The sequence below is a fragment of the Mobula hypostoma genome, chromosome 20, assembly GCF_963921235.1.
Source record: "Mobula hypostoma chromosome 20, sMobHyp1.1, whole genome shotgun sequence".
Classification (NCBI taxonomy): Eukaryota; Metazoa; Chordata; class Chondrichthyes; order Myliobatiformes; family Myliobatidae; genus Mobula; species Mobula hypostoma.
Window position 1 is genome coordinate 52528818 of NC_086116.1, and position 24932 is coordinate 52553749.

Genomic DNA, 24932 nt, shown 5'->3' on the forward strand with positions numbered 1-24932 from the left:
TAAAAGGGCTAATTCTGCTCTGTAACTCCAAATATAATAAATCCTTCCACAAGCAGGCAAAAATGTGGCAGATGGAGAATATCGTCAAAGCCAGTGAGATTATGAACTGCAGTTGGTGAAACAGTTTGAGTGAGCCCCGTATGGAGTGTGTATTTCTGTCTCTGTAATTGAGGAAGTACACACTCACCATGGAGACAGTGTGCCATCGATCCACACTCACAGAGTCAAAGAAAATTTATGGCTGAGAGGGAGACCCCTTGGCTCATTGCGTTGGTGTCGATGGAAAGTCTGCATAACCCATCTCACACCACCGTGTCCATAGCACAGCTGGTCACAGTTTCTCAATAATACATCTCAATGTCGAAGTTCTGTTTAATGTGATGAGGGTTTCTCCCTCTACATCCAATCAGGAAGACAGTTCCCACACCCATCACCTTCTTCATTAAATAAAACTGCAGATATATAAAGTTGTTTCTTGAGTATCTAACAACATTTACTCTTCTATTGAAGCAGCCATGATGTCCTTTCTCAAGCATTTTGTAAAAATCTTATTTTCCTCATATACTGTTCTCTCCTGGCAGATACATTGATTATGGACTCCATAGGGTTAATTGTTCATCAGATACAATTATGTTTTTTAACAAACCATGCTGTCCTTGAATAAACTGCCAAACTCCAAATACCATTTCTTTTCCTCTCTCAGAACCATTTCTGACCATTTCCCCACCACCAACGTCTTACTGTGACCTGTAGCTGCCAGGTTTAGTCCCTGACCCCATTGTAAACAAGAATAAGGGTGCCCCGATAGAAATCCCTCAGCTCTCTGACACCATGCTGTGGGCAAAGACCATTGGACAACTTCTACAGCTCCCTCAAGTTTCTGATATTGTCACTATCTAAGAATGGTGCTTCAATTATTTCACTTGGTTTAACTCTTAATTCCATTTTAAATGAAAGGGAAGAACAGTTCCTTGGAAGTGGAGGAGACTCTGCGGTCTGGAGAAATAACCAGAGGACCTTGTGAGATCGGCTGGTTTGTATATCAGCCTACTAGATCCTGTTACCATTGTTTCACAACCTTGAAAACGTGGAAAGATGCTGAGGTAAGTCCCAGAAAGCAGTGACTGATCTTGGAGATCTGATGACTATTGGTCTATGCTGGTTCATTCCCATGACCTCAGAGCACAGCCTCTGGTTGAATTGTCGGCGATGAGTCCCCGTGTTCCAGGGTGTCTTTCACTGAATCTGTAGGCTCCAGTTTCTATCAGTTGGATCAATGGGTGAGATATTGCAGATTTAGGTCATATCGCATGGAAATGGACACTTCACCCCAACTCATCCACACTGACATTACTGCCCAATCAGCCAGTCCCATCTGCCCACCTTTGACCAACAGCCCTCTAAGCGAAGTACTTATCTAGACGGCTTTAGAATTATGCAAATGTGCCCATCTCAATCCACTATTTCTGGCACTCATTCCAATCCAAGGCACAGCACTCTTTGTATGAATAATTTACCCCTGATATATCCTCTTTACCTCTGTTTCTTCTGATCATAAAATGATCCCCCCCTTGTTTTTAGCACCTCCTCCCTGAGACAAAGACCATATGATTTCACCTTCTCTATGCCTCCATGATCTTACATACCTCTACCAAGTCACCCATCAATCTCCTAAATTTTCAGGGAATAAAGTCCTAGTTTACACAATCTCTCCTTTTAACTCAGACCCTCGAGCCTCGGCACTCTTTTCTGCACTCTTTCTACTTTAATAACTTCTTTCCTATAACAGTGCAACCAAAACTGTACACAACACTTCAAGTGTGTCCTCACCAATTACTTCAACGCAACGTCTCGGTGTCTGGTATGATGAAAGCCAGTGTGCCAATCCCCTGGTTCACCATTCTACCTGGTTGTAATGTTGCTTTCAGCAAAGTATGTACTGTCACTCTGTTCCATAACACTCCAGGACAAAACACTCTCGGTGTAAGTTCTATCCTGGTTTGATCTCCAACAGAGGCAATGCCTGATGTTTATCTGATCTGACAGCCATTTGCAAATACTCAGTCCAGAGATAAAGCTGATCAAGATCCTGTTGTAATTTTTCCAAATCTTCTCCACTGTCTGCAACATCCTCTGTTTTAGTATCACCTGCAAACTAACTAATCATCCCTTGTACGATCACATCAATATCATTCATCTAAAGTAAAAAGCAGCAAAGGGGAAACTCCACATCTCAGAGTTAACACAGAGCTGGTTTTGACACCAAAGAATCTGAAGAATTTGAACTCCATGTCTTATGAACAAAGTTTCAAAATTTCCAAAATCAGGTTGGACAATTTACTGAGGGCCTGTGAGAGGCTGAAAAATGCTGATTCTCATCAACCCATAAATTATATATTTTGTTTAAAGTTTTCTTGCAACAGAGAGAAACATTACGGACACCTGGCTTCTGTGACCTCATATGAACACAACAACATCATTTCAAAGGTGGTGCATAAGGTGAACAAGAACAATCAATATGTTTGGATTGGCCTGAAGGACTCAAGCAAGGTAAATTAGCAATGACATTACATTGCCACCACAGTTAGAATTATACCTGACGTCCTGCAGAGTAACATGACTGCGGCAGTGAAAAGGTTATTTCTGGGTGTATCTCAATGATCCAGAGACACAAGATTGAGTCCCATATCAACAGCCATGGAATTTTGGATCAAAGTAAATAAAATGCAGTAAATCTGGAAGAAAATAGTAACCATCAGTAATGGTGACTTTGAAACCACCAGACTGTTGTAAAAACTCATCCAGTTCACTGTTGTTCTACAGGCTGAGGAATCTGCCATCCTTCCCCAGTCTGGCCTCACTGTGACTCCAGAGATCCATCGATGTGTGACTCTCACCAGCCCTCCGAAATGGTCAGAGGATGATCAGGGAAGGACAATAAATTCTGGTTTGACCAGTGTCACTTAGTCCTTTCTCAATTGTTTCACCATCTTTCTTTGAGAGATCAGAATTTGTGTTTATGTTCAGTGACTATCTCTCCCCTCATTATCCAAGTTGTCATTATTCCTCTTCCCTGACCTTCACTCTCAGATCCAGTTTCTTTACTTCCATGGATTCTCTTACTTCCATGAGTTTCCCCGACCCTGACAGTCCGTCATTTACAATCTCATTCATTGCACCATTTGTTCTGGCTGTTTGCATTCTGGTCTCACTCTGACTCAGGTCCAGCTCCTCTCTACCATTAAGTGACAGATTACTCAGCATTTCTACAGAAATAATCACTGATTTATACCACACAGAATGGGAATTTCAGATGGATTGATCAATCTCCAAGCTGTTACATGAACTGGGATGAGGGAAGACCTGTGCATTATGATCGAAATCGACACTGTGTTTTTGCTAACTATAACAGTAAGTGGTGACACTGTTATATATTTTGCTTTCTTTGATTTTTGACATGGCATTCAACAGGACATTGTCACAATATGCTTGCCTTTACACAGAGGGACTGAACCAACCCCATGAGTCCAGTGCTCGACAGAACTGGACTCATTGCCCAGCAGTTAGAGGAGGATAAATGGGATGTAATGCAGGGGTCGAGAGAACAGACAGTGTATGAGGAGGAATGAAAAACAGAAAATGCTGGTAATCTGAGATGAAACCAGCAATTTAACGAAGCACTCAGCAGGTCAGGCAGCATCTATGGAGAGAGGAACAGAGTTAATATTTCACACTGAAAGCCCTTAGTCAGGATCAGCTGAGTTAACCTTGCAGATGGAGGACCACACAATGATTGTAACATCAGCATTGGTGGAACCCATAGTGTGACACTGCAGTTAAAGAAGTTCATAAAAATGAAGCAAAAATTCTGACTTAATTGAGTATGAAAGCAGAAACATATTGTTTATCTTCTGCATAACTCCATGTGGTACAGTGAACCATCCAGTCCACTGAAGACTTAATAAAACCTGTCACAGAACTTCTGTCTCCAGAGATTCCAGCCTCCGCTCCCTTTGTCTGAGTTCCATGAAACAGTGAGGGTTTGGTTTATCTCTGATGGGAGAGTCATGCTGTCCAGTTCACACAGTGAGATCCAGCCCAGGGAGACCCCAGCCATATGGGTCTGGAACAGTCCAAACCCCCAGTGAATATTGTGAGATGTCAGGTTTCAGCAACACACACTCCGACTGCACATGGTTAACATCAGGAAGTGACTCCCTTCATTTACAAGGCAAACTCATGGATCAAGATAGGGAAAATTCATGGTTCACACACACTGACTCAAAATGATGAAACATACAGACTAAACAGAAAACAGAAAATGTGTGAAACACTCAGCAGATGAGGCAGCATTTGTGGAGAATGAAATAGAGATAATGTTTCCATTAATGACCTTCCTGTTTCTCTCTCCACACCTGCTGCCTGACCAACTGACTTGTCCAGGATTTCCAGCATTTCCTTCAGACCCTGATGGAGGTTATATACAGGACTCCAAACAGTAGCTGTGATGTGGACTACAGATTGCAACAGACAATAAAAATGGCGTATCATAGGGAAAATGTTATGATAGTCATGGGAGATTTTAATATGCAGTTGATTGGGAAAATCAGGTTGCTAATGGATTTCAAGAGAGTGAATTGGTTGAATGCCTTTGAGATGGCTTCTTAAGCAGTTTGTCATTGAGCCTACTAGAGGATCAGCAAAACAGGATTCTGTGTTATGTAATGAACTGGGGGCGATTACGGACCTTAAAGTAAAGAAAACCTTCGGAGGCTGTGATCACAAAATGGTTGTGAAGTAGGTGCAGGATAGACATATTCCAGATTTTTTTTTAAATCTCAAATGGCAAAACAGTATAACCGTAGCTGACAAGGACAGTCAAAGTGAATGTAAAATCAAAAGAGAAGACATATAACAAAACAAAAATTAAAGAGAAGATAGAGGATTAGGAGAGTTTTCAAACTTACAGAGAGCAACTAAAAATTATAGGAGGCAAGACGTGAAACATGAAGGCATGTGAGCAATCAATATCAAAGGGGATAGAAATAGCTTTTTCAAGTCAATAAAAATTAAAAGAGAGTTGGGAGGGAATTTAAGACTTAGAAAATGGGACTGGAGAAATTATAATGCGGGACAAGGAGATGGCAGATGAACTAAATAAGTAATTTGAATCAGTCTTCGCTGTGGAAGACACGAGCAGTGTGCCAAGTGTGAAGGGTCAGAGGGAAGAAAAGTGAGTGCAGTAACTATTACAAGGGAGAAGGTGCTTAAAACGCTGAAAGACCTAAAGATACATAAGACACCCAGGCTAGATGAATAGCACCCTAGTATTCTGAAAGAGATCGTGGTAGAGATTGTTAAGGCATTAGGAATGATTTTTCAAGAATCATTGGACTCTGGCATGATTCCAGAGGACTGGAAAATTGCAAATGTCACTCCACTCTTTAAGAAAGGAGGAAGGTAGCAGAAAGAAAATTATAGACGAGTTAGCTTGACCTTGGTGATGGGAAGATATTGGAGTCAATTGTTAAGGCTGAGGTTATGGAGTACTTGGTGATACGGAAGAAAATAGGACAAAGTCAGTATGGTTCCCCTGAAGGAAATTCTTGCCTGATGAGCCTGGTGGAATTCTTAGAGGAGATTACAAGTAGGAAGTAGGATAGATGAAGGGGATGCAGTGGATGTTGTTTATTTGGACTTTCAGAAGGCATTTGATAAGGTGCCACACATGAGGCAACTTACTAAGTTAAGAGTCTGGAGAATTACAGAAAAGTTACTAGCATGGTTAGAGCATTGGCGGATTGGTAGAAGGCAGCAAGCGGGAATAAAAGAATGCTCCTCCAGTTGGCTGCCAGTGACTAGTGGTGTCTGCAGGGGTCAGTGTTCAGATTGCTTCTTTTTATGCTGTATAACAATGATTTAGATAATGGAATAGATGGCTTTGTTGTCAAGTTTGCAGATGACACAAAGATTAGTGGAGGGGCAGGTAATGCTGAGGAAACAGATAGGATGCAACAGGACGTAGACAAATTAGTTGTATGGGCAAGAAATCGGCAAATGAACCACACTGTTGGAAAATGCATTGTCATGCACTTTGGTGGAAGAATTAAATGTGTAGACTATTTTCTAAACAAGGAGAAAATCCAAAACTCTGAGATGCTAAGCGACTTGTGAGTCCTTTTGCAGATCACCTTAAAGGTTAACTTGCAGGTTGAGTCGGTGGCGAGGAAGGCAAATGCAAAATAAGTATTCATTTCAGGAGGTCTGGAAGTCAAGAGCAGGGATGCGATGCTGAGGTTTTATAAGTGTGATGAGAATACACATAAAATTAAGATGTTTGCTGGCCTGGGTTAGCATCAGTGACATCAGCAAGTGCTCTGCCACCTGCCCTCAGGGGAAGGAGAGATAAGGAACAATGGAGCAGCGTCTGGAGATGTGCAATGATGGGACGGGGGAGAGAGAGCTGTCTGAAGCAGCTCCCCCTTTGAACCCTGAACTGTTTGAAGTGATGGACAGCTGATACCCCAGCAGGGGGATAAAAAGGGACAGGTTCGCTAAGGCAACACACACGACACCCGAGGTAACGAGACCCTGGAAGCGGTGCGCCTCTCACGAGTCGGTGGGAAGTACCGGACAACACACAGGGTGGAAAGGTACAATCAGTGGGAACCCGGTGTGTGTCCGCCCTTGCTTGGGTGCTGGGTTCACTGCAGAGGATCGACCGCATCTGGAGGAGGGGTCACAGTCGGTGACCTCAGGTGACATCACCAAGGACCTGCCCAAAAGCTGCTTGTGAGCCATATCGCCGGTCTGTGAGTGAAGCCGTGTCTGAATGATCAGTCGTTCCCATTCTCTCTCTCTCTCCCCCCACATTGTCCATCGCCATGGCAGCGATTACTGCGAACTGAACTAAATTGGACTGAACTTTTGTGTCACTTTGAAATTTGGTCATTTACCCCTAGACAACGATAGAGTTTGATTGATGCTGTTATCTTAATTCTGTGCACATGTGTGTTTATCATTGCTAAACTGTTGCATTTATTATCCTTTCGATTACTGTGTTGCTTGTTTCTTTAATACAACTTTCTTAGTTCTAGTAATCCAGACTCCAACTGAGTGATCCATTTCTGCTGGTTTGGCAACCCAGTTACGGGGTACGTAACATAAGTGGGGTTCTCGTCCGCGATTTTGAACGCTAAATTTGGGACGGAGTAAATTGATTGGGTTAAAATTCCCGAAAGAAAGAAAAGACAAACAGCAGAAATGGAGGTTGAGGAATTTATAAAGGCGCCGACCTTGGAGGCATTAGAGGATGCCAGGAAATCGAAATTGATAGCTGTGGCCAAACGGTTGAATCTTGCTAAGGTGAAGTCGACAATGAGGAGAGAGGAGATACACAGAGCTATTGTAGAGCACTATGTATCTAAAGGTGTGTTTCCCCAAGGTGAGCTGGGGGTGGTGTCTATTGAAAAACCTGCTGGAGACGCGGTACAGGTACAGCTTGAAAAACTGAGACTCGAGCACGAGTTCTGGGTACGGCAGTTAGAACACGAAGAGAGAGAGACAGTTGGAGAGAGAAGAGAAAGAGAGGGAATGGGAGCGAGAAGAGAGAGGGAAACAGAGGGAAAGGGAATTTGAGCTGGAGAAGTTAAAGATAAGGGCCGAGCAGGGGCTCGTGCCGAACCAAGGTGGAGGGTTCCGGGCGACCCAGGAGGTTAGGCTGGTTCCCCCATTTGACGATACCGACGTGGATCGGTACTTTCTCCACTTCGAAAACGTGGCTATAAGTCAGGAATGGCCGAGGGATAAGTGGGCTGTGTTACTTCAGAGTGTACTGAAAGGGAAAGCCCAAGAAGCTTACTCCGCTTTGTCCGTGGAAGATGCCCAGAGGTATGAGGTGGTGAAAGAGGTCATCCTCAGGATTTATGAGTTGGTCCCGGAGGCATACCGGCAGAGGTTCCGGAATGCGAGGAAGCAGTGGGACCGCACGTATTTGGAGTTTGCCCGTGAGATGCAGACATATTGTGAGCGTTGGTGTGCCTCGAAGTGGGTAGAGGGGGATTATGACAGACTGCTACAACTGATCCTGATTGAGCAGTTTAAAGATTGTGTCCCTGAGGGTATGAGACCCTACCTCGATGAGAAAGAGGCAGCCACGTTAGCCGCAACTGCTAAGATAGCGGATGAGTATGCATTGACGCATAAAATGAAGTTTGCCCCGAGTAAAGGCTACCAGAAGGGTAGTCAGGACGGCGGGGAGAGTCCGCCGGAAAAGTCAGAAAGTAAGCCGGGGACTAGTGAAAAGGATAAGGTAGACCGGGAGCAGTCTGGTAGGAAGTCTCCTGGGGTCGTCTGTTATAATTGTGGGAAAGTCGGACACTTTGCGTCCAGGTGCTTTGCCCCAAAGAAGGAGACGGGAAAAGGAAAAACGGCAATGTTGAATGGCTGTATCGAGCTGTTAAGCGAACTGCTAGGGAAGGACAGGTCTGAAAAAGTCCAGGAAGGGCGTGAGAGGTTTATCTCGGCCGGACTGGTGTCAGTGAAGGAGGGGTTAAAACCAGTTCCAGTGCGGATCTGGAGAGACACGGGAGCGTGTCAGTCACTAATACTGAAGAGTGTATTAGAGTTTAGCTCAGAGACCCAGACTGGGGAGGTAGAGGTCAAAGGTGTTGGGGAAGGGACAGAGTCAGTCCCTTTGCACCAGATACACTTACGGAGCAACCTGGTCTCTGGACTAGTCACGATCGGGGTGAGGTCCGAATTACCGATGAAAGGCGTGGAAGTCTTGCTCGGTAATGACAGCGCCGGAGGAATCGTGTTCCCAGTCGTGAGATTGACAGGTCAGCCTGCCAGCATTGAGGCCCCGCCCATGGACTCACAGGTTCATCACGGGACCGTGATAGTGAATTTAGTTGAAACGTTTCTGCCAACCTTGTATGAGACGGGGTGTAGTGAGACAAGAGGTAGTGAGGGAGCTGGGACGGACGTAGCAGTAGCCAGGAAAGAATTTGTGCAGACGCAGGAGCGAGACGAGGGGCTGATGGTTGTGGCAGAGACAGCTCTCTCTGACACAGCTTTAACAAGGGAACTAGTAGGCTATTGTGTGGAGAAGGAAGTGCTAAGAAAAAAAGGGAAATCAAGTACAGTATCCGCAGATGAGGAGTGGGGGGTGGTGCAAAAGAGTTATGGGGATGAGGTTTTTAACATGGCCCACGAGGTACCCCCCCCCCGGTGGACATTTTGCGGTGCTGGAGGAAACAGTTGGTGGAATCGTGAAAGAGATTTACCGGCTGCCCAGGGGGAAGAATGTTATTGATCATGACCGATGCGAACTGAGACGGTCACCGGCTTTTGATATGCTAACAAACCTAGTCGGTGTTAGCGTGGAAATCAAAGAAGCTAGGGGCCCCCTGATAAGAGGAAAAAACCATTTTGAAAAGATTAGTATGGGATTGATCAGATGGGAGAAGGCTATTGTTTTGGCCAGGTCTACTGATAAGGTCTCTCCCTTAATCCCCGAACAAAGCGAATCTTTAGAAGAAGTAATTAAACGACTCGCATCCGTGTGTTTGATTGTCCCGAGGCGATGCAAAGAACTGGGACGTTGGGTGATGTCTGTTACAGTAGGTGAGCCTAGCAAACAACAAAGCCATATATAATGAGTAATTCAGTGACTAAAGGGCTGATGAACACAGAGGTGTGTATTGGCAATTTAATACGGCTGTCTGAAGCCAGCTTGATAGTGAACCTTGAAAAAAATGAATTCGGCCACACGTGGGTCACTTACCTGGGAATTGTGGTGACACAGGGGCAGCTGGCAGCGATGCAAGCTACAGTGCAGACTATCGCTGACCTCCCAACCCTGACAGACAAGAGGGCCCTCAGAAGGCTTTTGGAGATGGTGGGGTACTGTAGGAAGTTTTGCAATAACTCTGCGGTCAATACCCATCCCCCTCCTACTAAGCCCTTGCGAGAGAAAACTGAGTCGGAATGGGATGACCCTTGTTATTGTGGTCCGAGACAAAACCAAATGAGAGGTTACATTGATCGAAATTCATCAGTGTTTTTGGCCACTATGAAGTTTGCTGAGTTGGAGCCTGGTCTAAGGGATTATTAATAACACATATAAAAGGAACAGAAAATGTGATGACTGTCTGTCAAGGTGTTGACAACTTCAAACTCGCTGTGTTAGCCAAATAGCTGATGAGGATGTATATTTGTGCGTCTATCAAATAATGTATTCATGTTTGTAATTTTTACATCCCGGTAAAAATCCTTAAAGGGGGGAAGTGTGACGAGAATACACATGAAATTAAGATGTTTGCTGGCCTGGGTTAGCATCAGTGACATCAGCAAGTGGTCTGCCACCTGTCCTCAGGGGAAGGAGAGATAAGGAACAATGGAGCAGCGTCTGGAAATGTGTAATGAAGGGACGGGGGAGAGAGAGCTGTCTGGAGCGGCTCCCCCTTTGAACCCTGAACTGTTTGAAGTGATGGACAGCTGATACCCCAGCAGGGGGATAAAAAGGGACAGGTTCGCTAAGGCAACACACACGACACCCGAGGTAACGAGACCCTGGAAGTGGTGCGCCTCTCACGAGTCGGTGGGAAGTATTGGACAACGCACAGGGTGGAAAGGTACAATCAGCGGGAACCCGGTGTGTGTCCGCCCTTGCTTGGGTGCTGGGTTCACTGCAGAGGATCGACCGCATCTGGAGGAGGGGTCACAGTCGGTGACCTCAGGTGACATCACCAAGGACCTGCCCAAAAGCTGCTTGTGAGCCATATCGCCGGTCTGTGAGTGGAAGCCGTGTCTGAATGATCAGTCGTTCCCGTTCTCTCTCTCTCTCCCCCCACATTGTCCATCGCCATGGCAACGATTACTGCGAACTGAACTAAATTGGACTGAACTTTTGTGTCACTTTGAAATTTGGTCATTTACCCCTAGACAACGATAGAGCTTGATTGATGCTGTTATCTTAATTCTGTGCACATGTGTGTTTATCATTGCTGAACTGTTGCATTTATTATCCTTTCGATTACTGTGTTGCTTGTTTCTTTAATACAACTTTCTTAGTTCTAGTAATCCAGACTCCAACTGAGTGATCCATTTCTGCTGGTTTGGCAACCCAGTTACGGGGTACGTAACATAAGGCACCAGTGAGGCCTCACCATGGGTATTATAAACAGCTTTGGGCTCTTTATCAATGAAAAGATGTACTGAAGGTTCAGAGGAGGTTCACAAGGATGATTCCAGGAATGAAGGAGTTATCATCTGAGGAACGTTTGATGGCTCTGGGTCTGTACTCACTGGAATTTAGAAGGATGAGAGGTGATCTCATTGAAGCCTTTCGAATGTTGAAAAGCCTGGACAGAGTAGATGTGGAAAGGATGTTTCCCATAATGGGTGAGTCTAGGATAAGAGGGTACAGCTTCGGGATAGAGGGGTATCTATTCAAACAAAGACGTGGAGAAATATCTTTAGCCAGAGGGCAGTGAATTTATAGAACTTGTTACCACAGGCAGCTGTCATTGGGTGTACTTAATACATTGATTGATATATTCTTGATTGGACATGGCATCAAATGTTACAGGGAGAAGGCCGGGAACTGAGGTTGAGGAGGAAGTAGAAAAAAAGGATCAACCATGATTGAATGGTGGAGCAGACTCGATGGGCCAAATGACTTAATTCTGCTCCTATGTCTTATAGACTTATTTCAAAAATTTACAATATTTTGCTGATCTACAGCTAGGCAAATTTTGGATTCGTTTTCTCTCTTTCTAGATCCCAGTGTGTGGATTGATGTTAATTGCCACGCTCATTCATACTATGTCTGTGCCTACAAATATAACTGAATTTGGAAGACTCCTGATTCATCCACTCATCCTTTCCAGCTGTGGATTCAGTGCCTTGATTTCTCTGTAGCCGCTCTCACTGTCTGTGGTGACTGTACGCATTTAGTTTCTCAGCCAATAATAAAGAGAATTGCATCCTGAGCTGTGTGTTTGTTGCTATGTGAGTCCAGTTTCCAGCAGCCTTCCTGTCCCACTGTTTCTCCCTCCCCACCTTTGTACTCAGGAGAAGGTGGTACAGACTTTGCAAAATTAACTCTTTCTCTTTGGCCACACCTGGTGTGTCAGATCCTGTTCACTGTACATAGAAGGGACACAAAGGCTGTTGAGAGGACACAGAGGGATTTAGTGGGTTGGTTACACATTTTACAACATTGACTGGGCTGGTGAAAGATAAACTGGGCCTGGAAATTCCTTTCACAACTGCAACCATACATTGCCTGTCTGAAAATTGGCTGAACTTGCAAAGAATTTTGGCAGTGCTAATATCATTTGGAGTATTCCACTCCTGACTTTCAATGGGATTTTCCTTTACCCAGTCAATTCATTTCCTGTTTAAATCTCCCCAGATTACATCATCACATTACAGCAGGAAAATCTCATCTGCTGTGAGATGTTCAACTCATTGGCCTGAAGGACAACAGTTTTTCTGTACTGACTGAATCAGCAGCATTTGTTGAAATTGTTCTATTTAATTGGAAAGTTGAACGTTGTCTCCCTCTCTTACGAAGTTGTTAGATTTCTGAATGTTTTTGAAAGGTGATGAGAAAGTTTTAATTGAACCTGAGACAACTACCTACCTGTTGAAAGGTAGTGAGATATTTTAGCAAAAAGAATGCACAGTGCGAAACAGCCGCGTAAAGAAAAACCCCACAGAGCATGTTGTTCAGAAGGGAAAAGACATTCGAGTTAACAAAGTAGGCAGAAAATGGAGAAGTTCATGGTTTCATAAACAGTGTATACTTGGTGACAATAATATCAATAAAAACAAGAAGAAATAGCTGGCTACATTGAAAAGAAGGACACAATTGATTGAACAATGGGAAACTGGATTTTGTATACTGAGCGCATTGAGCAGGATTTTAAAGCAAATGAAAAGGCGAATAAAAAGTGAGCACTAATTTTGCTGAGTACATTAAATTTAAAGGCATACAGTTTGCTTAGAAGTTTCACTGCTCCAACCAAACCAGCAAAATGAGTTTTGGTGATATTTTGAAAGTAATGTAGTAATGTTTAGAACCAAAACTATTGTTGATCAGTTTCATAAACAGAATCAAAGGTCATGGAGTGTATTTCAGTATATGTGGCTGAATTGAAGAGCTTGTCTGAATATTATCAGTTTGGTAATGAGTTTAATGATGCATTGAGAGGATATTTAGTTTATGGGATCTTACAAGATCTATGTCTTAAAATCTTACAATGGCTCTGAACTAAACACAACTTACATTAATGTATCAATGGAAACAATGGACAGAGCCACAAATGAGTTGCAGTCAGGAATGAAAGTGAGCATGAACAAAATTGCAACGTCTAGTCGGGACTTCTCATACATAAGACCATAAGATATTGGAGCAGAATTAGGCCATTTGACCCATCATTTCTGTTCCACCATTCTTCATTTCTGATCCAAAGTTTCCTCTCAGTCCCAATCCTGCCTTCTCCCTGTGTTCCTTCATGTCCTGACCAATCATGAATCCATCAACACAAAATACTCTGCAGATGCTGGGGCTAAGGCAACACTCACAACACGCTGGAGGAATTCAGCAGGATGGGCAGCATCCATGGAACTCTTCGTCGTGACTGATCATTTCCACGGATGCTGCCTGACCTGCTGAGTTCCTCCAGCATGTTGTGAGTGTTGCATGAATCCATCAACCTCTGCCTTAAATACACATAAAGACTTGACCTCCACATTTGCCTGTGGTAATGATATCCACAGATTCACCACTCTCTGGCTAAAGAAATTCCTCCAAATCTCCATTCTAAAGGATGCCCCTCTATTCTGAGGCTGTGTCCTCTTATGTTAAACTCGCCTTCCATAGGAATCATCCTCTCCACATCCACTCTATCTGGGCTTTTCAGTATTCAATAGTTTTCAATAAGGTCACCCCTCATACTTCTGAATTCCGCCAAATACTGGCCCAGAGCCATCAATTTCTTTCATGTGATAAGCCATTCAATCCTGGAATAATCTTCAAGAACCCTCCTTTGAACCTTCTTTAGTTTCAGCACATCCTTTCTAAGATAAAAGGCCCAGACCTGCTGACAATACTCCAAGTGAGGCCTCATTGAATCTTTAAAGTCTCATCCTTACTTTTATTTTCTAGTCCTCTTGAAATGAATGTTAACATTGCATTTGCCTTCCCCGTCAAAGACTCAAACTACAAATTAACCTTTAAAGAACCCTGCACAAGGACTCTCAGGTCTATTTGCTCTCTGCTGGTTAACTCTGGTAAACCAGCACAGGTCAATAACTTGTCAGCCTGCCATGCCTGTGAGGACTAGGAAATGTTCCATCCTTCACATTTTTCATCACTAAGATTCCCATGGCAACAGTTATTTGAATTACATAAGATTATTTTTTTGTCATTTATGCCGAAGGATAAGACTGGTCCTCGAGCTGAGATTCTGAATTGGGGAAAGACCAGTATTGATAGCATAAGAAAGGATCTGGCAAGTGTGGAATGAGACAGGTTGTTTTTTTAGCAAATTGATGTTTGGTAAGTGTGAGGCCTTCAAAAGTGAAACTTTGAGACCAGAGAGTTTATATATTCCAGTTAGAATAAATGGCAGGTCTAACAGGTTTAAGGAAGCTTGGTTGTTGGAGATTTTGAGGCCTTGGTCAATAAAAAAAGGAGGCACATAGAAGGAACAAGGAACAAATGAAGTGTTTGAGAGTTTAAGAAAAGCAAGAGAACAGTTAAGAGAGAAATCAGTAGGGTTAAAAGATGGCATGAGGATGCTTTGGCAGACAAGGTGAAGGAGAATCACAAGGACTTCTACAGGTATACCTAGAACAAAAGGATAGCAAGGGACAGAATTGGTCCTCTTGAATATCAGTGTGGTCATATATGCATAGAGCCAAAAGTGAAGGAGGAGATCTCAAATGAATGCTTTTAACATGTATTTACTTAGGAGAGGGACACCGAGTCTATAGAACTGAGGCAAAACAGCAGTGAGTTATGGACTATATCTGGATTACAGACGAGGAAATATCTGCTGCCTTGAGGCAAATTAAGGTAGATAAATCCCCAGTGCTTGGCAGGACATTCAAATGAAGTTTGTGAGAGGCTAGTCCAGAAATTGCAGGGTCCTGAGCCACCGGTATTGTTCTGTTGGTCAAGAAAGGCTTTGTGGGAGATGTCAGAAAGTAGAGTGGAAATAGATGCTTAGTTTTCTGACTGGAGGCCTGTAACTAGTGGTATGCCACAGGGATTGGAGCTGGGTCCGTTGTTGTTTGTCATCCATATCAATGATCTGGATGATAATGTGGTAAACGGAATTAGCAAATTTGAAGATAACACCAAGATTGTGGGTTTAGTAGACAGCAAGAAACACTATGAAAGCTTGCAGTGTGATCTGAACAAGCTGAAAATATTGCTGGTTCAGATCACATTCAGAGAAGTGTGAGATGTTGCAGTTTGGGTGGACAGACTATAATAGGCCTCAGGGTTAATGCAAGCTGGCGTTTTCCATTGAGGTTGGGTGAGGCTATAACTAGAGGTCATAGGTTAGGGCTGAAAGGTGAGATATTTAAGGAAAAACCTGAGGGGAATCTTGTGCATAGTATGGAACGAGCTGCCAGCAGAATTGGTGGATGCAGGTTTGATTACAACACTTAAGTGACATTTGGATAACGATATTTATGGCAGGCATATGGAGAGCTATGTTCCACGTGTGGGTCAATGGGACTAGGCAGAATAAGGCTTGGAACAGACTAGATAGGCTGAAGGGCCTGTTTCTGTGCTGTAATGCTCTATTGTTTTATGGCTCAGTTGTAGAAATGCATTGAGACACGAATCCTAATTGCTCCCGTTTAGCTGATCTTCTGTCAGCCTACATCAGCCAAACACAAGACCTTTGACAACATTTATTCTTCAAAGCAGTTTAAGAAAATGTAAAGTTTCATAACACCCAGACCACTTCTTCTGTTAATTCTGGTTGGGTGACAGATTCTGCTCAGGAGATGAGGAGAACTGCTCATCCAGTGGTGTTGTGGGGATTTTCGTTAAACCCAACGAGGAATTCAGGTATCTTCAAGGTGTATAAGGCAGGAGTAATCTCAGAGTAATCCTTGCTTTGTTCCTGAACTGGGTTATGATCTATGATTATGAGTTAATTCACCTCAGAGATAAAGAGATGACAGACAGTTCTATACTGTGTGATGGAAAAATGACAGGGCGGGCACCTCCCTCTGTACATTCTGATGTGACGGTGGACATCAGAGAGATACTAAAACTGGTGATTAATTAAAAATGTCTGTGTTCATTATGACAAACAAGCATTCTCCTGGAGATCTTCTTGTTAGCTTCCAAAACTCACAAGGACATCACATACTTGGGTCAGCACAGTAGTGTTCTGATTCGCACAACACTTTACAGTATAGAGAACATGGGTTCAAAACCCGCTGCTTCCTGTAAGGAGTTTGTATGTTTTCCCTGTGACCATGTGGGTTTCTCCTGGGTGCTCTGGTTTCCTCCCACAGTCCAAAGACGGACCGGTTTGTAGGTTAATTTGTCATTGTGAATTGTCCCGTGATTAGGCTAGGGTTAAAATGGGGAATTGCTAGGCAGCATAGCTCGAAGGGCCAGAAGGATCCATTCCACTCTGTATGAGAATGAATAAAAATATAAATAAATATGTATGCACTAAGATCAAAGGTAACAGCAGCATAGGGTTGCCTCTGGCAGCCAGTGATCGGCCATGTGACACACAGCCCGTCATTACCACTACTGGCATTGAGAGCGTCATCTGAGGTATAAGCATTCTACGTACTGTTCCATCTCCAGCTCCATCCTGTCCTGGTGCAATGATAGACTTCACCTTGACCTTCAGCTCTAGGTCTATGGATTATACAGTCTGCTTTGGAAGGTTGCTGCCATTGTTTAAAACTGTTGCATTTGCAAAAATCATTTCTATGGGTGATGCAGTCCCTTACTCCCTTCACAGCTCTAATCTCATTATCAAAGTCGAGAACAGAGTCGAATTCACTATGATTCAGGAGTATAGGCTACACCTTTTGAGTATATGGACTTTCAGAGCTGTGCATGTATTTAGTGGTACTTGAAAAGGATCTTCCCAACCGGGCTCAAGGGAATTCCTTCAACAGTAAAATCTCAGTAATGCACAATCTCCCAGCTGGTAAGTGTGACACTCTGCAGCCATCGAGATCTTCTGCTCTTCAAAAACCTGTTGATGGAACTTTTAAGAGTTTACATTTGTGCTATGCAGTACTGCAACATGCTTTCAATCATAGTATGGATATGCATCTATTTAACCATAAAGGGAGAGGCAACTGGCATATTCGTGCAAGCACATGGGATGTCCCAATGCAATGTCATGTGGAGATAGATTTGTTGCATGGTTTGGAGCTAGTGTGTTATCATGAGAGCCAGTGGAAGTGCCTCTGGCCACCTTAGTCAGGTTTGCTCACCCTTTTCAGGGCCCCATTCTGTCTTTCAACTGTCCCAATGGACTGTGGGTGGTAAGGTCAGGTAATGTGATGCTTACACTGCAAGGCTTTTGTCAAATCCTGCGTAACCTTAACCACAAATTGAGGACCGTTATCACTTGTAAATTTCTCAGGGATCCTAAACCTAGGAATATATTCTCATAATAAAAAAATTAGCAACATTTCTATGAGTTTCAGCTGTTAAGAAAACAATCAGAATTAAATGCATAATTATAACCCATAAATTTGGGTAGCAACGTGAAGTCCATTTGGAGATGCACAAATTACCTCTTGGAGGAGGAGTGCAGCAGTAGCAGATACCAGTGGTGACTTTCAGGATTATGTATCTGGCAAATCATACAGTTATTACAAATTGTCGAGAATCTCTCATTTTTGATTATCATCTGCTATAGACTTACACAGAGTGTATTTTAGTCCATAAATTCTGTTCAGCTTCTGATGATCGCACTGTAATTGCACTAGTTCATCAAAAGAAAGCATTGGCTGCCTAAATCACACTGGGTACCACGTAGATCTGCTGTCACTGCCTAAATAAATAAATAAATAAAGGATGGGGTAAGAAGGGGAGGAGGGGCATAATGGAAGTTATAGAAGTCAATGTTCATGCCATCAGGTTGGAGGCTACCCAGACGGAATATAAGGTGTTGTTCCTCCAACCTGAGTGTGGCTTCATCTTAACTGTAGAGGAGGCCATGGATAGACATATCTAACTTCCGTTAATGCCCCTCCTCCCCTTCTTACCCCATCCCTTATTTATTTATTTGTTTGTTTATTTGTTTATTTATTATTTTTTCCCTTTTTTTCTCTCTCTCTTTTTTCCCTCCCTGTCCCTCTCACGATAACTCCTTGCCTGCTCTCCATCTTCCTCTGATACTCCCCTCCCCTTTTCTTTCTCCCTAGGCCTCCCATCCCATGATCTTCTCCCTTCTCCAGCTTTGTATCCCTTTTGCCAATCAACTTTCCAGCTCTTAGCTCCAGCCCTCCCCCTCCTGTCTTCTCCTATCATTTCGGATCTCCCCCTCCCCCCTCCCACTTTCAAATCTCTTACTATCTCTTTTTTCAGTTAGTCCTGACGAAGGGTCTCGGCCCAAAACATCGACTGTACTTCTTCCTATAGATGCTGCCTGGCCTGCTGCGTTCACCAGCATTGTGTGTGTGTGTGTGTGTGTGTAGCTTGAATTTCCAGCATCTGCAGATTTCCTCGTGTTTGTGTGTCCCCCTCATCATGTGGTTTACTGACTGACTTTAAAGGGCTGAATGTCAGTTCAATAACTAAATAGGAACCACGTGGGTTAGAGGGGTATAATGTTGAGTTATTCCCACCATCTCTCTCACTTTAATTATCATTTCAGTCAATTCCTCAACTCCCAGTGACCCACCATTCCTCATCAGATTGACTGGAGATTTGGACAAGATTGTGTTCTGTCAGATTTTACTGTATCTAGACAAATATCAAAGACCAGGAATTGTTTGAAAAATTGATAAGTAGTTGGTTGAGTTGATTTCTAAACAAACGACAGAGGCTTTCATGCAATTGTGCAAAGGTATTTATGGGACCATTTCATCATCTGCAGCCTAGTCACAGTGTTGTAAAATCTCATTCCCTGCAACTATTGCAGTAAGTTTCCTCTGTGCCCACCTCAGAACCCGTATTTCACTTCCACATGCAGTGATCTGGACCCAACACACCAAGTGCAGACAAAGGGATAGAATTAATTTTGCAAATTCGGTGCCAAATTCTCCTCAGTTCAGCTCTGAGTGCAGAGGTGGGAAGGAAGCAACAGTGGGACAGGAAGGCTGCTGGAAACTGGACTCACACAACAACAAACACACAGCTCAGGATGCAATTCTCTTTATTATTGGCTGAGAAACTAAATGAGTACAGTCACCACAGACAGTGAGAGTGGCTACAAAGAAATCAGGCACTGAATCCACCGATGGAAATGATGAGTGGATGGTTCTGGAGACTTCTAAATTCAGCAAAATTTGTAGGTGCAAACAAAACCAAGTTTCATATCACAGGGCAAATCATTCCACACTGGAGAACCTTGAAGCAGAGAAAAGGAATCCAACATTGACCTGTTAGTCCACAAGCATAATGTTGCAGATGCTGAAAATAATTGGTTGACCAGGCAACGTGTATGAAGAGAGAAATAGGAAGGTCATTACTGGAAACATTATCTCTATTTCTTTCTCCACAGTTATGGCTCACCTGCTGAGTGATTCTAGCGTTCTTCATTTTTCGTTTAATCTAAATATTTCCTCTTTTAGAGTCAGAGTCTGTGAGCCATGAATATTTCCTGACCTTGATCCATCTGTTTGCCTTGTAAATGAAGGGAGTCACTTCCTGTTGTGGTCCATGTGCAATCAGACTGTGTTGCCGAAATGTGACTTTTGCTACGTTAACTGGGGACTTGGACTGTGGCTGAGCTCACCCTGGGCTGGACAACATGCCTGTCCCATTAGAGATCAACTGTGTCCTCACCATTTCATGGACATCCTAATGGGTGCAGAATGTGGAATCTCTGGAATGTAGAAGATGTTTTCAATTTCAATCAGAAAAGTTGTTATTCTTTTATATTATGAGGAGGAAGCCGGAGGCCCATGAACCTGTCCTCATCAGGGGATCAGAGGTGGACAAGGTCAGTAACTTTATATTCCTCGGCATTACCATTTCAAAGAATGAGTCCCATGTCCAGCACTTAAATTCCGTTATAAAGAAGGCATGGCAGCACTTCTACTTTCTTGGAAGTTTATGAGCGTTCGGCATGTCGTCTAAAAATTTTGCAAACTTCTATAGATGCACAATAAGAGAGTATATCAACTGGTTGCATCACAGCCTGGAACTGAAAGACCAATGCCCTTGAACGAAATACACAACAAAAGGTAGTGAATAAGGAGCAGCCCATCAGAGGTGATACTCTGTCCACCACTGAGCACATTTACAGGGATTGCTGTTGCAGGAAAACAGCTTCCATTATTAAGGAGCCCACACCATCCAGGCCATGCTCTCTTCTTCACAAACAGGGGAAAATCTGCAGGTGCCGCAAATCTGAGCAACACACACAATGCTGGAGGAGATCAGCAGGCCAGGCAGCATCGAGGAAAAGTGTACAGTCATGTTCCGGACTGAACCCCTTTGGCAGGGCAGTAAATTCGGGCAGGGTTTCAGCCTGAAACGTCGACTGTACTGTTTTCTTAGATGCTGCCTGGCCTGCTGATTTCCTCCAGCACTTTGTGTGTGTTACTCATACTCTCTCCTTGCTGCTGCCGTCAGAAAGGAGGCCCCACACCATCAGGAACAGTTATTACCCTTCAACCATCAGGCTCCTGAACCAGACTAGATAACTTCATTCACCCCAACAGTGAACTGATACCAAAAGCCATGGAATCACTTTCAAGGACTCTACAACTCATGTTCCAATATTATTTATTACTTATTTACCTACATTATGATTTCCTTCCTTGTTTCTTTTGTAGTTACACAGTTCATTGTCTCTTGCACATTGGTTCTTTGCCCGTCTTTTATGATAGTTTTTTTATTGATTGTATTGTGTTTATTTGTATATACTGTAAATGCCCACAAGCAAATGATATTAAATGTACTTTGAACTTTGTATTTTGAGTTTCTTTATCTGCAATGACACAAACCTGATATTACATCTCTTGTGCATTACTCCATCTACAAGCTCACACACAGTTGAACCTGACGAAGGGTTTCCAATGTGAAATATTACCTCTGTTGCTCTCTCCATAGACGCTGCCTGACCTGCTGAGTGTTGTGAAATTGCTGGTTGTATCTCAGATTTCCAGCATTGTCTTTTTTTTTCATCTTCATACACTGACTGTTCCCCTGTCCCTGCAAAATATCCTATTTATCCTCTTCTAACTGCGGGGCATTGAGCCCAGTTCAGCTGAGCATGGGGTTGTCCATTCCTTCTGTTGTGACAGGCCTCTTCAATACTGTGTCTGAAATGGACTTCATAGAAGATAACACTTATCTCACTGTTACACTTACCTGAAAGATGAATGTGAGCACAGTCTTCATTGCCTTGGTAATCATCAGGCTGAGCTACATCCCATCTTGTATAATTGCAGGCAGTTCCATCAACCCATGTGAAAGTGCCTTCCTGTGGGATATAAATCAGTGATTATTTCTGTGGAACGCTGAGTAACCTGTCACTTAATTGTACTGGGAGGAGCTGGGCCTGGGCGAGATTGAGACCAGAGTACGAGCAGCCAGGTCAAACAGGGCAGTGAATGAGATTTTAAATGACAGACTGTCAGGGTGGGGGAAATCTCATGGAAGTAACAGAATCCTTGGAACAAAAGAAACCGGATCTGAGAGTAAAAGTCAGGGAGAAGGAATAATGACAACTTGGACAATGAGTCATTGAGCACAAATACACAGACTGATCTCATAAACTCTGGAGGGACAAGTGACAGAAGTTAAAAAGACTGCACATGAATGGACTCAGACTACAAAACCAAATGGAAATGGAGGCAGGAAAACTTGTGACTCACTCAGATCCTGTGTACAGTTCTGGTCTCCAATGTATGGATGGGGTATGGAGATACCACTGAAGGTGAGAACGTATTTGCAGGGAAAGTACCAGAATTCATTCATTCATTCATTCATTCATTCATTCTCTCTCCTGCTCCCTCTCTCTCTCTCTCACTACCTGCTCTAACTGTAGAGCTACAGTCGCAATTAACAGTTGGATGGTAAAACCAGATGACTGTGTGTGGAGTGGACGAGAAGCTCACTGGGATCCTCCTTCAGACTCTGAAGATCCAACAGGGTCAACACAGAAATGTTTCCACTTGTGATGCTGGACTATAAATCTCGGAGAGGTACAGATCAATCCAGCAGGCTCCTTGAGAGAAACCTTTTTCTCCAGAGTCTTTCAGATGTGTCTCACTTGGGTCGGTAATCAGTGAGAAAAAGACAGAGATACTCATGATGGAGAAAGGAAAGTCACGCTGATCGTATCAGATGAAGGAGGGTGAGAGGAGGCTCATGCGGAGATAAACAGGGACATAAATATCTGGGAATTTATTTGTGGTGACAATGGTCAGACTAGCATTTATTGTTCTTCCCTGATCATCCTCTGACCGTTTCAGAGGGCAGGGAAGAGTCAACACATTGATGGATCTCTGGAGTCACAGTGAGGCCAGACTGGAGAAGGATGGCAGATTCCTCATCCTGAAGAACAACAGTGAGCTGCATGAGTTTTTACAACAGTCTGGTCATTCCATTATCACCATTTCTGATAGTAATGTTTTACTCCAGATTTATTGCTTTTTATTTACTTGGATCCAAATTTACCAGCTGCTGGGATGGGATTCAAACTTGTGTCCGCAAATCATGAGGATACACACAGTAACTCAACCACTACACTAGCACACCACCGTAACTCTGCATGACTTCAGGTGTAATTCTGTCTGTGAACAATGATATGACTCCGGAGATCCATCAATATGTTAATGTAACCTGCCCTCTGAAATGGTCAGAGGAGATTGGGAAATCATCTTCTGCTCTGACCAGGGTCATGACATCCTGTAGTGCAGCAGTCCCCAACCACCTGGCCGCGGACCGGTATCGGGCCGCAAAGCATGTGTTACCAGGCCGCGAGGAAACGATATGAGTCAGCTGTACCCTTCCTCATTCCCTGTCACGAACTGTTGAACTTGAACATAGGGTTGCCAACTGTCCCGTATTTGCCGGGACAGCCCGTGTATTGGGCTAAATTAGTTTGTCCCATACGGGACCGCCCTTGTCCCGTATATCCCCCACTAAGGTGGAGCGTTCCTATGAAACCGTTCGTGCAGAAATGGCATAAAGCGAAGAAGCAATTACCATTAACATATATGGGGAAAATTTTTGAGCGTCCCCAGACCCAAAAAATATCCTACCAAATCATACCAAATAACACATAAAACCTGAAATAAGTAACACTAACCTATAGTAAAAGCAGGAATGATATGATAAATACACAGCCTATATAAAGTAGAAATAATGTATGTACAGTATAGATGCGAAGATGAAGGCAAAACCAACTTGTGGGGGGAAAATCGGCACATACGCACATGTGCACATGACATGGGCACGCCAGGCATGTGCACACAGGTGCCCGTGCAAGGCTTCATGGTTATGGTAGTTTTTCCGGGAGTAAAGTGTCCCGGGATTTGACTGCTACTTTTGTCCCTTATTTGGGAGTGAGAAAGTTGGCAACCCTAACTGTAAAAGACATGTTGAGGTGAGTTTAACCCTACTTGAACAGCCCCTCCGGTCGGCCAGTCTGCAAGAATATTGTCAATATTAAACCGGTCCGTCGTGCAGAAAAGGTTGGGAACACCTTCTGTAGTGTAACTCACCGTCATTAACTTTACCTGGTAAATGTCATTCAGGCCAATCCAAGCCCATGGCTTTTTTTGGTCCACGATAGAGATCACATTAGAAATGAAGGTGTTGTGTTCGTCTGAGTTCACAGAAGTCAGCTGTCCACAATATGCGTCTTGATTACAAAAATTCTTCAAATGAAAGAAATAATTTATCTGTCAGTGAGAGTCAGTGTCTTTCATCCTGTTATATGCCTCTCTCTCAGTAAATTGCTCAACCTGACAGAACAAGCAAGAGCAGAACTGAGAAACAGGCCCTCAGATCGACAATGTTGTGATGAGTTAATTAAGCCAACGATGCTGAATTAACATAATCCCTTCTGTATGCACCTGATGCATGTCCCTTCATTCTCTGTATATTCATGTGATTATCAAAGAGCTTCATAAACACCTCTATTCTCTCTGCTGCTACCACCACTGCAGAGAGCACATTCCAGGTACCCATCACCTCCTTGTCAAAACTTGCCCCACACAGCTCCTTTGAGCTTACTCCATCTCAACTTAAATATTGTACATGCCCTCTGGTATTAGACACATCAACTATGGGAACACGATTCCAGCTGTCTACTCTGTCTAGGCATCTCATATTTATATAAACCTCCATCAATACTCTCCTTAGTCACCACCACTCCAGAGATAACAACCCTAGTTGTAAAACCTCTCCTTAGAGCACGTGACCACTAATGTAGGGAGCAGCTTCGTAAACCTGTTCTGAATCCTTTCCAAAGCCTCTACATCCTTTCTGTAATGGGCAGACCAGGAATGAATTGAATTCTCCAGACGGGGCCTATCCAGAGTTTAATAACAGTGCAACGTAACTTCCTGACTTTTGAACTCAATGCCTCAACTAATAAGAGCAAGCATGCCATACACCTTCTTTACCTCCCATCAACTTGTGCAACCACTTTCAGGGAGCTACGGACTTGCATCCTAAGAAATATCTGTACTATTACATGCCTCAAGGAGATCTGTGGTTTATTTGTGAG

General features: G+C 43.5%; 2 protein-coding genes across 2 annotated transcripts in view; one reads left to right on the forward strand and one right to left on the reverse strand.

The window, feature by feature from the left end:
* LOC134359249 (C-type lectin Cal-like) overlaps positions 1–3422 on the forward strand; it is a 28872-nt gene extending 25450 nt beyond the window's left edge. The window contains exons 3-5 of the mRNA XM_063072212.1: positions 958–1103; positions 2410–2550; positions 3300–3422. Coding sequence (XP_062928282.1) covers positions 958–1103; positions 2410–2550; positions 3300–3422 — 410 coding nt within the window. The remainder of the gene's footprint in view (positions 1–957; positions 1104–2409; positions 2551–3299) is intronic.
* A 14156-nt stretch (positions 3423–17578) lies between these two features.
* Positions 17579–24932, reverse strand: part of LOC134359250 (echinoidin-like) — a 53813-nt gene continuing 46459 nt past the window's right edge. Inside the window, exons 5-7 of the mRNA XM_063072213.1 lie at positions 23938–24078; positions 21563–21674; positions 17579–17613 (exon numbers count right to left, since the gene is read on the reverse strand). Coding sequence (XP_062928283.1) covers positions 17579–17613; positions 21563–21674; positions 23938–24078 — 288 coding nt within the window. The remainder of the gene's footprint in view (positions 17614–21562; positions 21675–23937; positions 24079–24932) is intronic.